General features: G+C 30.3%; 2 protein-coding genes across 3 annotated transcripts; both read right to left on the bottom strand.

Annotated features, from left to right (window-relative positions):
• Window positions 1-65: 65 nt before the first annotated feature.
• Window positions 66-6,490, bottom strand: LOC111705224 (arginine-hydroxylase NDUFAF5, mitochondrial-like). The gene is made up of 11 exons (XM_023477708.1): window positions 6,281-6,490; window positions 5,627-5,738; window positions 5,052-5,132; window positions 4,520-4,572; window positions 4,187-4,291; window positions 3,424-3,487; window positions 3,137-3,272; window positions 2,051-2,122; window positions 1,562-1,653; window positions 612-678; window positions 66-243 (listed from the first exon to the last, which is right to left on the bottom strand). Exons 1-11 carry the CDS (start codon window positions 6,465-6,467, stop codon window positions 82-84), a joined length of 1,131 nt encoding a protein of 376 aa, XP_023333476.1. The 5' UTR covers window positions 6,468-6,490; the 3' UTR covers window positions 66-81.
• On the bottom strand, window positions 6,389-12,305 carry LOC111705225 (ribonuclease P/MRP protein subunit POP5-like). 2 transcript variants are annotated; one of them, XM_023477709.1, is made up of 7 exons: window positions 12,204-12,305; window positions 10,561-10,612; window positions 9,871-10,153; window positions 9,351-9,414; window positions 9,019-9,086; window positions 8,523-8,634; window positions 6,389-7,376 (listed from the first exon to the last, which is right to left on the bottom strand). In XM_023477709.1, the coding sequence occupies exons 3-7, from the start codon at window positions 9,918-9,920 to the stop codon at window positions 7,194-7,196; spliced, it is 477 nt and encodes a 158-aa protein (XP_023333477.1). In that variant the 5' UTR covers window positions 9,921-10,153; window positions 10,561-10,612; window positions 12,204-12,305; the 3' UTR covers window positions 6,389-7,193. The 2 variants fall into 2 exon arrangements, with proteins under 2 accessions (XP_023333477.1, XP_023333478.1); XM_023477710.1 differs by lacking the exon at window positions 10,561-10,612 and having other exon boundaries at window positions 12,204-12,263.
• Between the last annotated feature and the right edge of the window lie 720 nt (window positions 12,306-13,025).

Raw genomic sequence — 13,025 nt, 5'->3', positions numbered from 1 at the left:
CAATCCATTAAATCTAACTTGACAAAACACTATATCCAAATCAGTAAAATGATGTTATCATAGACTTAATATTTTTCATATTTATTTGTCCTCTTTAGGCAAATCAACAATTCCGTATGCTTGAGCTACTTCATCAAGTCGATGAAGATCTTTCAGTGACACATCAGATTTCTGAGGTTTCAGGGGTTTAGGCTGACTAGGATCAGGTTTCCATCCGATCCAATAGTAGACTTGAAACGAAGCCTAGTTCAATAATGATCATTAAAAATTATGGTTGTTAAAAAAATTATTGAGATGGTAAAATCATTCCGTTTTAAAATTACTTTTAAAAAGTGTAGTTGTTTACAATTTTTCCAACATTCTGTGATTTTTTCCTACAAATTTGGCAAAGCTAAAAAGGAATATTAATTTACTAAAAAATCCCCAGAGCCAGCTACCAGTTAGAAAACCTCTAGTGAAAATTAGGTAAATCTTGAGAATTCTTAATAATTTGTAAAACTCAATATATAAAATAGTTTAAAAATATAATTAAAATAAATAAAAAAACTAGATAATGTTGATTTCAAATATGGTGATTGATAAAGAATTTTATTTATATTATTAGAATCTACCGGTAGGCTACCATCTGGATTTGCGTACAGATCTGTGTATATTGCATTTGCAGCAAACAGGGTTTCTCTAAACATAGATGTGTTATTGACGATGATCAAATTTTTTATCAAGTAACCAATTAACAAATCAAGCAAACAATTACTCAATCGATTAATAAACCAAGCAATCAATAAATCAATCAATAGGAACAGTAATTTGTCAAAGTCAAATGATAATTCAGCCAATATTTTATTTGCATTATCAATTATCATCCATGAGTAAATCATTCAAAATCGATTTAAAAAAATCAAAGAAGATTTCTTTTTGCAAAACTAGAGAAAGAAGAAGAAGGAAAAAGAAGGAAAAAGAAGAAAGAAGAAAGAAAAAGGAAGAAGGAAGAAGAAAGAATGAAGAAGGAAGAAAAAAGAAATAGGAAGGAGGAAGGAGGAAGAAGAAAGAAGAAGAAGAATGAAGAAGAAGAAAGAAGAAGGAAGAAGAATGAAAAAGAAAAAGAAGGAAGGAGAAAGAAGATGGAAGAAAAAAGAAGAAATAAGAAAGGAGAAGAAGGAAGAAGGAAAAAGATGGAAGAAGAAGGAAGAAGAAAGTAAAATGAAGAAGACGAAGGAAGAAGAGAGAATGAAGAAGAGAGAATGAAGAAGGAAGAAAGAAGAAATAAGAAGAAGAAGAAAGAAGAAGGAAGGAGGAAGAAGAAAGAAGAAATAAGAAGAAAGAAGAAGAAAGAAGTAAGGAGGAAGAAGAAAGAAGAAGGAAGAAGAAGGAAGTAAATGGAAAAAGGAAGAAGATGGAAAAAGGAAGAAGAAGACAGAAGAAGGAAGAAGGAAGAAGAAATTAGAAGGAAGATGAAAGATGAGAGAAGAAGGAAAAGTAAGAGAAGAAAATGAAGAAAAAGTAATAAAAAAAATGAAGAAAAAGAAGAATGAATCAAGTAAAATATGGTTTGATAGTTTACCTGTGTAAATGAAGTTTTCTATTGTACGCGGCATTATTTTCTGCCATGCCTTTTAAATCCCGCATCAGCGGAAATATTGAGGCATATTTTACCTGGAATTTATATCCTTTAAAAAACTATAAAAATATAATTTTGAAAAGGTAAATGCATGACTAGTTTGCGTATAGCGTGTAACTAAGCTTTGCCATAAATTTGATTTTATGTTGGATCCGAAGAAAAGGTTTAAGACAGTTACACCAACTTTATTATAATAAGGATGTAAACCGTTTATTATAATAAGGATGTAAACCGTTAACAGTTCCTTAAAATGTTAGGAAACTTATATAAAGGGTTACCCACAATGAGCCATCAAAATACTATATTTATTGCGGAGGACTTAATATACGCTTCGAATCTTTATATTTCAAAAGTTTTAGGCCGTCTTTACAGTCTCATCATTTGTGGGTAACCCTGTTCTTCAAAATAAAATTAGCATGTTTGATATATTACCTTTAGATCATCTGTATCGATAGTTATCATTGTAAAATTGTTTTTATTAAGAATAGATCCAATATCTCGCACCTAGAAGAAACACAAATTTCTTATTCAGATAGCTTGGTTACCACAATATATTTTAAGCCGAACCTCCCTCCCTCCCTCCCGCTCTTTTAATTATTACATAACTCAGCAAGTGGAATGATATTAGGGCAGCCCTTCCTCCCTCTATACTTATATATTACATATAAATACCCCGACATGTTGACTGATTTTATACGAGAAACCTCCAGCTATCGTCTATATATTATTGTTATTATTAACAATCAATCTACAGACAAAGTACCATGATAAATAAATCACGAGTCTTAACGAATGGACTGAAAAAAAGAAAACCCTCCCTTTTTCTCTATTTACTTCAACAAATGGACTGATATGAGGAGAAAGCTCTCACTTCTTCTCTATTTACCTCAACAAAAAGGGATTATATCATTATAACGAAGACTTAATCTGATTTTTATTGTTAAAAAGCTTCTAAGAATTATAGGTTTAAAAATAATCAAAATAATCGTCTTCTTTATATTGATATAATCGCCTACCACCGTATAAGAAGAAATCCATCACTTCTCTATTTACCTCAACAAATGGACTTATATAAGGAGAAAACCCTCCCTCTCTATTAATCTCCACAAATGGACTGATATGAGGAGAAACCCCTCCCTCCCTCTCAATTTTTCTCAACAAATGGACTGAAATGAGGAGAAAACCCTCCCTCCCTCTCTATTTTTCTCAACAAATGGAATAATATGAGGAGAAACCCCTCCCTCCCTCTCTATTTTTCACAACAAATGGACTAATATGAGGAGAAAACCTTTCCTCTCTCGCTATGAACCCCAAAAAAATTGACTGATATGAGAAGAAAATCCTCCCTCCCTCTCTATTTACTCTTAACAATAGACTGATATGAGGAGAAAACCCTCCCTCCTTCTCTATTTACTCTTAACAATAGACTGATATGAGGAGAAAACCCTCCCTCCTTCTCTATTTACTCTTAACAATAGACTGATATGAGGAGAAAACCCTCCCTCCTTCTCTATTTACCTCAACAAACGGACTTATATGAGGAGAAAACCCTCCCTCTCTCTCTGTCTCTGCAAGCTGTAGAGCAACCCTAAGTTCAACTAAGGTATCACCACCAAACATCCCACCAATAAATACTCCATCTGGTTTCAAGATTCTAAATATAAAGTTTAGATAAAAGCATATATTGTGCCAACAATAAATATAATTATTTCTTTAAGTTAAATGATTTTAGTTTAAACTATTAATTGTCAAAAAAGTGAGAAAAAAATTAAATTTTAAATTTTTTGAAGATCTAAAAAACAAACCTGTTAATTTCTTTGAAAAGTTTCGGTAAGTCATTTACCCAGTGTAGAGATAAAGATGAGGTAACTAAAATATTATATTTTAATATCAGAAAAAAAAATTATTGTTCAGTTACAATTAAATGGACTGTCAAATTAATTCTTTAAGAATGATTCTCGATTTAAAGGGACACATGCCAATAATAATGCACTTTAAACTTTAAAGAGAAACAATTTTTACACTGACCAATGTTTTAAAGAGTACCCCGTAAATTAGGTATTTGACTCTAAGTCTTTAAATAGATGATCACTTCAAATATGGCAGGTAAATATAACAACTATATAGAACAAATGGACAGTAAAACGAATACAACAAAAAAATCTCAAAACATTCCATAAAAATTTCAAAAAATCCTTTTAAACGAGAGGGCGGCACTTATCTACCTATATCTACTAAATTATCCTGGAACGGTATATCTGTTCCATACATTACAAGTTTATCTACCTATATATCTACTGAATTATCCTGGAACGGTATATCTGTTCCATACATTACAAGTTTAACTAATTATATTGACTGAATTATCTTGAAACGGTAGATCTGTTTCATCCATAATTTTATCTACCTATATCTACTGAATTATCATGGAACGGTAGATCTGTTCCATCCATAGCAAGTTTAACTACCTATGTCAACTGAATTATCCTGGAACGGTAGATCTGTTGCGTTTATCAACCTTTATCTACTGAATTATCCTTAAACGGTAGATCTGTTCCGTTAATCTACCTATATCTACTGAATTATCCTGGAACGGTAGATCTGTTCCATCCACATCCATAACAAGTTTTTCTACAGGAACATCAGGCGGGTCCGGAGCAGTCTTTAATAAACCTAGATATTAACAAATAATGTCAAAAGAACTTAACAACATTTTTTATTAAACTTTGAATTTATAAAATCAGAATAAAACTTCATAGTTTTTATTAAATTAACATTTAAGTTTTAGTATGATATTAACCATGTGTTTATTATACATTACACTTACATATTGCACTATGAACATTGTAAGATGTTTTTGTGTGCAAGACTAACACATTGAAGGTCTTAAAAATTGCTTACTTTCTGATAAATCTATTGCTGTTAATCTACCAATAGAATGTTCTGTGAGATGCCTGGAGACCAACATTTTTAATTAATTTATAAATCTACTTCATCTAATTAAATAATTTGGGAAAATTAAATATCAATACTAAGCCACCATTATGAAAATATAGTTGCACTTTGAGATATATTGGGGCTTATGAGTGGTTTAAAAACCAATAAATAACTTGGACAAAACTAACAAAGGCGGGTCTAAATTTCAACGTTTGAGTTGACGAGACTTTTAATCTAGACTCAAGACTAAACATGAGAATTAATGGGTTTAGACACTGACAGTGGCATTTAAATTTGTTACATGAGGTCTAAGAACATATATTTCTTAAATTGTACCATCATATTTAAGTAGTGCAAAATTAATATTTTCTAAACTGCCTTAAAATATAGATATTGTTTTGTTGGGAGTCCAATGATGGAGAGGGGGAGGGGCGGGGAGTGTTATAAATTTTTATTAGTCTCTCAATCTACAGTGCTTTTTTATGTTGGTATATTCCTTGAAACCCATCCTCTACCCGAGCCTATATCAACACAAACCTCCATCTTACGGGATACATCCAGCACCCTGTCTGCTAACCTAGAGAGTATACAAGCAACTAGGAATAGGCATAGTTTTGAGGTCCATTTTTTAACATTTAAGGTAATTTGGCTTTAAAAGCGCTCCACAAAAATCTGAGATGTTTCATCATGTTTTAGAATTTCATGTTTGAAAAGTTTGCTTTATCTGGATAATGACAAAAACGATTTTTCAAACCGATTTAACTAATTGTTTTGACGAAAGTAAAAATGTTGCATAAAATGATAAAAGCAAGCTTATTAATTATAACATTTTTTGTATCAAGTTCCAAATCAAAGATTCTTGGAGAGCCTCTTAGAAGTCTAACAACTATAGATGTTTATAAACAGGCCTCATAGCGATATCCATCAGTACAGACTATAGGGAACTATATAATTTATCAAAAAAGGACATAAGCTCAGGTTGGAATACTGTTATGATTTTTGTCACAAAAGACTAAAAAAAAGTCGTCACTGAATTGTCATATTTATTGAGACACCCTGTATAGAAAATACCTGTATCCTATTTCTTCTTTAAGAAAATCAAATGAGTCAAGTTCTGGGTTTCTAGCGGAACGTTCAGTTTGCAGTAGCTTAGCTTGTCGGTCAAACACTTGCATTGAACTTCCTGCAGCGCATAAAGTTTATTAGTTCCTTGTTTCACAATGTTCAGCTTTCTTAACAAATTAGAGTTTAAACGACACCCTTCTCCCGCAGTAAATTCCCAACCCTCGAGTGAGATAATTCTTGCAGCTTATGAAGTGGAAATGCAATGCCATGGGGACAAAAGTGATGTCCCGCTACGTTTTTATAATCTTTTTTTAAAATAAATGTTTGAAGAAGAAATATTTATGAAAAGGAAACCGTTAAAAACGTTTTTCCATTCACTTTGCTCAGCTTCAAAAATATATGTATTTGTTCGAAATTCACTTTTAATGAATAAAATCACATTTCTCGTAATATTTTCGGCTTTAAATTTCTTTTTTGAAGTTCCTGGTGATTAGCTTTAAGTTTCAGGGATGTTATGTGTTTTGGTGACATCTATTACAATTTTTTATCGCTACATTTAAAAAAGAATCTAGGGATCAAAAACAAGGTTCTATCGACTGAAAAATGGAACCATTTGATTGAGATTTCCCATTTACACATCTAAAAATAAATTTGACCCACCATTATTAAATATGATTGAAGATGTACTGAGGTAGCTGCTACATTTTGGTCGGAATACATTTTTTGACGCACATAACGTGGATACGCAAAGCGTACACGCTCGCTGCATCTGAAAAAATAATATGGGGATATTAACATAGTTTTCTAAAGTGTTTATCATACGTTGTACAGTTTGTCGTGCTTGCATACACGTTCAGTGTTCAGTGCAGAACTAGTTGGAAAATTGGTACAGTTGGTACATACTGTATAATGAGCAGAATATCTTTATAACCATGTTTTATTAACTTGTCAAAGCTTCTTAGTGAGTGTAATTATATTATAACATACATCTTCTAAGTAACAATATTAGTTTTACAGCTGATTTGAAAACTAAAATGTTTAAAACAAAAGATTATTTCATAAAAGTTAGTTTCTTTTGCAAGTATCATGGATATCATTGTTGAAATTATTGAATGAATCCTGGATCAAAGATCTAGATCCTGGTCATTGATCCATTAACCATGATCCTCGGCAATGGATCTATTACCGCTGATCTTTGGTCATTGATCCAAGACCGTTGATATTAGGTCATTGATTTATGACCGTTGATCATTAATCATTGATCCAAGACCGTTGATCTTTGGTCATTAATTCAAGACCGTTGATATTAGGTCATTGATCTATGACCGTTGATCATACGTCTTTGATCCCAGGCCGTTGATCTTTTGTCACTGATCACAGACCGTTGATCTTTGGTCATTGATACCAGACCGTTGATCTTTGGGCATTGACCTATGACCGTTGATTATTAATCATTGATCCAAGACCGTTAATGTTTGGTCATTGATCTATGACCGTTGATCATTAATTATTGATCCAATACCGTTGACCTTTGGTCAATGATCCATCCTGAATCTTGATACAAGAAACAATTCTAATATTTATTCCCGAATTTTCTAACTTCCAGAATAGATTTCTCGAGTTCCTCCTTGTTGTACTTCCCCTTGTTTCGTAGAAGGTTGACCAGCTCCCCTAGCCGACGCTTCTGCCGCTTCTCCAGGTAGATGAAGGATTTACGCATAGTAGCTCCGGTATACAGCAGCCGACATACAACATTCTGAAATATAAACCTCGTCACATCTTCTCTTTTTTTAGTTTAGGATTTCTCAACAGTGACATGAATAAATAATAGATTATTTTTGACTTGCTTGTATATTATTCTGTAAAGAAAACATTATATTTACAAGAAAGAAAAATATATGTATTTTTCTTCCCAAGTAGTTGTTAAGCATACTAAATTCAGGAACATAATGATTTTCAGGGTCAAAATAAAGAAATTTTTGGGCAAAAAATACGAATAAGAATAAAAAACTTGCCTTTTCATGTTCAATAATCCCCAGGCAGTGGGCCTGAACAAAATCAAGACTTTTGAAATAACTCAGAAAAAGGTTTGTGAGCTTCAAAAATATAAGTAAAACCATTGAGAAAAATGATTATCCTAACTTTTTTCATGGAGATCTTTTTGAGAAAACTAATGTTTTAAGGATCTACATGTATAAATTCCAATTGCGTTAGTTTGTTTCTTTTTAAATGTAAGATAGAACATTTTGTTAGCAGTACAAATTAAAAGAAAATTTTACGCCCAAAAATGCATTCTTAATTTCATGCATCTGGTTTATGACCAAAGATATTAATAATCAAAGTAAGGTTACTACTGAATTATATAACTTAAAACCTGGCCCTAGTGAGAGGGTAAGTGGAGAGGCACAAGGGGGGGGTGTTAGGAAGGATATTGTAGAACTAAGGAATTGAGTTTTTGTCACGAACTCTTACTTTATAATCCATAGGAATTTAAGATATCAAATTTAGTAATAACTTTATATAAACTTTGATTATGATTATCTTTAGACATAAACAAGATACATGAAAGTGTTAATATACTTTTTGGCGCAAAATTAAATTTTCTTTCAATTTTTGCTGGTAACACAACGTTCTAACTGACCTTAAACGCGGTTTCAATAGGGAGTAGATCTATAAAACATGATCTATAAAACATGAGTTTTCTGAAAAAGATCTCAATGAAATAGCATTTTTCTTCATGATTTTACTTATATTTTCAAACCCCACCAAACTCATTTTTGAGGCATTTTAAAAGTATTGATTTGTTCAGGCGCACTGTGCCCAGATCTTCAAAAATCACCGCCGCCCCCCTCCCCCTTAAAAATATACACCATGGGTTATGCCTTGAATATTATTTATCTACCTCCTTCCTAATATTGTGAATGAAAGGAAGAGAAGAAGATATAATCTTGTCTGGACCTCCATGCCGAGAACGGATAAGGAATACACGGGTTGCTATATTCAAATATTTAACCCTAAATACATATTCAGTGTAAACTTTTGATTCGAGATTACTTTTAGACCCGTTAGATAATGTTTTTTCTTTTGGGATTATTTTGTTATTTTTCAGGGGCTATTTTTTTTCATTCCCTTGAGATGATTTTTTAATAATTCGAGATAAAGTCATTGAACATAAATTTTAATGTCTCTTCCGATAATGTTTTACATTCACTTCTGATTTACAAGATTAATTTCATTTTAAGATTAATTTTTGAACCTTAACAGAAATTTGTTTAAACTAATTGATTTTTGATGAGCAGAAAAATAAAAAAATGGCTCATACATGTGAATTCTACGATTTTAAGCCTGAAAAGTGAAAAGCTACATCAAGGTGTTCAATTTTTTGAACTATGAAATACCTGAATCCTGAACTAATTGAAGCTCTTCCAAAGTCTCCATGCAGATCTTGAACAATATTCTTGATTTCCTAAGAAAATGTGTTTGTAACAGTATTTATTATAAATTTAATATTTCAATAACCTATGAAGAAAACAATTTTTTCTTAATAAATAAATATATCTAACAGTCACTCTTCAACATACTACAAAAATAAAATAAATAAATTCGATTACATTACCTGACTAGATTGTGAAAAAAATACCATTTTCCTGTACAGTCAAATGAGACCCTTTAACTTTCTTTTTTACAAAATTTATTAAAGCAAAAAATCTTCCAAAAAAATTATTTTCACCTTGGCAATATCATCTTCTGTTGCCTCCAGAGGATTTATGTCAATAGTTAAATTCTCTACGCTCCTAATTCAGTAATTACGCTGGTTATTTTATGATATTTATCAATTAATGAACGAAAAAGTCTAAGATATTGATGAATTATTAAATATATGATTTAATGGAGAAATGAACGCGTGAATATGATGACTTAGATGAATGCATAAAATGATGAATAGATATTATAGATAACCTAATGAAATAATTAGTTTATAAATGAATAAATCAATAATGAATAGATGAACCAATGAACCAATGAATCAATAAATCAATGAATTCATGAATTAAAGAATCAATGAATATACAAATAAATGAATAAATGAATAAATGAATAAATGAATAAATGAATAAATGAATAAATGAATAAATGAATAAATGAATAAATGAATAAATGAATAAATGAATAAATGAATAAATGAATAAATGAATAAATGAATAAATGAATAAATGAATAAATGAATAAATGAATAGATACACGACTACCTTGATCTCTCTGCCTCCACTAGAAAGTATCTATGCTTGTATCTCACCATTCTTATTATTATTCTCAATCTGTCCCTTTAACTTCTTTTATAAATCTCTGAGTGTCTTGTTAATATGATGTACTACCACTAGGTGTGAAGATTAAATAAGCTGAATATATCACTAAAACTAATATCCAAAGGATATTTAACTAATTTGTTTTATATCTATCAATTAATCATCTTTCTTCTTCTTGTAATCTTCAGCAAAGTTCTTAGCTTTCTCTAGCATAGTGGCAGGATCACTGTAATAAAAATTCAAAATGATAATATTTATAAGCATAAATACTCGGCGTTGCCCGTGGTATTATCAAATCGACAAGCCGTGTCTACCCCTATCCTATATTACCCATGAAGGCAAATGTGAAATTTTCTATATAAAAGAAATCTAGTTACATTTGGCTTGTCTGTCTGTTTGTTACCAAAACACGTTAAAACGGCTGAAACGATCGGGATTAAACTTTTTGTGGTAACTAACATGACCCTAGGAAACATTTATTTTCAAAAATAATAGGTTTTCTTGTGAATATAAGCATTTATTTAGGGGAATTATTATCTATTAAAGGTAAAATCAAATTTAATAAACGCTTAAATACTTTTCCCCAGAAGCTTCAGACATCGTTATTTTAATCTATTCATAGTAGTGGCTTACCTTACTTGGGGCACCTTGTAATTTTGGGCAATAAACATACCAGCGTAAATACCTACAAATTTTCTTTATTTAAAAAAAATTACGTTGTTAAAAATGAGTTTGCTAGGCCTAGACTAACAGTAAGTCAAATCATTAAGTTGAAAAAATTTACTTTTCAACGTATAAAGAACTGCTAGTTCAATAAAAAAAAAACTTATAAGTTAAAACAATAATTGTTTGGTTACAGAATAATAACAAGACACAATTAGGCCAGTCAAAAATTATTTCAAAAACATTTTTTTTAAAAACTACTATTTACTATCTTTAGATATAGGAGTGTTCTCCGTTTATTCGGCATTTTAATTATGTCAATTCGAAGACTAAGAAAATGTTAACAGAAGCCAGGATTAGTTCAAATTGTACCTCTAAAAGAGATATACTAGCTTTTAACATATCAAACTGTCAATCTCAACAGAAAAATTGATCAGCTGAATAATTAATAAATCAATTGATCAGCATAAGTATCAATAAATCAATTGATCAGCTGAAGTATCATTAAATTAATTCATCAAGTGAAGTATCAATTAATCAATTGATTAGCTTAAGAATCAATATCATCAATTGATCTGTTGAAGAATTAATAATTGAATTGATCAGCTGAAGTATTAATAAATCAATTGATCTGCTGAAGTATTAATAAATAAATTGATCAGCTGAAGCATCATTAAAGAAATTAATCAACTGAAATATCATTAAACAAATTGATCAGCTGAAGTATCAATAGATAAATTGATCAGCTGTAATATCAATAGATAAATTGATCCGGTGAAGTAACAAAAGAGAAAATGGTCAGCTGAAGTATCAATAGACTAATTGATCAGCTGAAGTATCAATAGACTAATTAATCAACTGAAGTATCAATAGACTAATTGATCTGCTGAAGTATCAATAAACTAGTTGATCAGCTAAAGTATCAATAGACTAATTAATCAACTGAAGTATCAATAGACTAATTGATCAGCTGAAGTATCAATAGACGCATTGATCAGCTGAAGTATCAATAGACTAATTTATCAGCTGAAATATCAATAGACTAATTGATCAGCAGAAGTATCAATAGAATAATTGATCAGCTGAAGTATCAATAGAATAATTGATCAGCTAAAGTATCTATAGACTAATTAATCAACTGAAGTATCAATAGACTAATTGATCAGTATCAATAGAATAATTGATCAGCTGAAGTATCAATAGACTAATTTATCAGCTGAAGTATCAATAGACTAATTGATCAGCTGAAGCATCAGTAGACTCATTGATCAGCTGAAGTATCAATAGACTAATTGATCAGCTGAAGTATCAGTAGACTCATTGATCTGCTGAAGTTTCAATAGACTAATTGATCAGCTGAAGTGTCAATAGACTAATTAATCAACTGAAGTATCAATAGACTAATTGATCAGCTGAAGTATCAATAGAATAATTGATCAGCTGAAGTATCAATAAACTAATTTATCAGATGAAGTATCAATAGACTAATTGATCAGCTGAAGTATCAATAGACTAAATGATCAGCTGAAGTATCAATAGACTAATTGATCAGCTAAAGTATCAATAGATAAATAAAAAATAAATAACAGTTTGAAGGTAATATTGGTTTATACCTGTTAGTAGTCCAGTAACAAAATTAAAGAGAGCCATTCTTTGAAATAGCTCTGAAATTATTAAAAGTATACTATGACGTTAGTTTAGAAAAAGATGGCGGGCATCATTATTCTCATAATCTTAAGAAGTTATTTTTGAGAACAATAAATATATTAACAATGAACTTTTGTGTACTCAAAACCGGGGCTAGACATAATAAATGTAAAGTACATAGGACGCCATTTTTATAATAAAATTATTAGCTTGCTTTAACACATTAAATATTCTAAACATTTCATCTAAGTCTTCGTTATTCAGTATTTAAAAGTGGGTAAAATAAAAAGGTTTTAAAAGAGAAAAGAAGGCATAATCTGGGGAAAAATTAATTATTCTTAAAAAAATAGCATCAGCTAAAACCGACATACGCATAAATTTATAAATTTAACAACCAACGCATAATTCACAAACATACAAATCTATCTTATACAAAAAATTATTAAATTAATACATAAAATACATTTATTCAAGTATAAAACATAGCGTAATTGTCAGTTAGTGATGAATACTGAAAAAATTCAAAATCAACAAATAAAGGAAAATAATGCATTCAAAAAGAAATAAATCTTATTAAAAAACATGTATTCTAAAGTCAAGATAGTGTGATGATAAAATCAAGAATTATAAAAATGTGTGAAATCACTTTATTTCTTAAACTTACTTGTTTATCTATCTTTAAAAACAAAACATGGATATAAAATATCATTTTTAAATGGAAACAAGCTTAATTTCGGTTTTTTTTAAATTCTAAAATAAGATCAACTTTTATTTCTAAATGGTAAAAA

The sequence above is a fragment of the Eurytemora carolleeae genome, unplaced genomic scaffold (assembly GCF_000591075.1).
Source record: "Eurytemora carolleeae unplaced genomic scaffold, Eaff_2.0 scaffold559, whole genome shotgun sequence".
Taxonomy (NCBI): Eukaryota; Metazoa; Arthropoda; class Copepoda; order Calanoida; family Temoridae; genus Eurytemora; species Eurytemora carolleeae.
The sequence above is the reverse complement of the archived record's forward strand: the minus strand, read 5'-3'. Positions and strand labels throughout refer to the sequence as shown.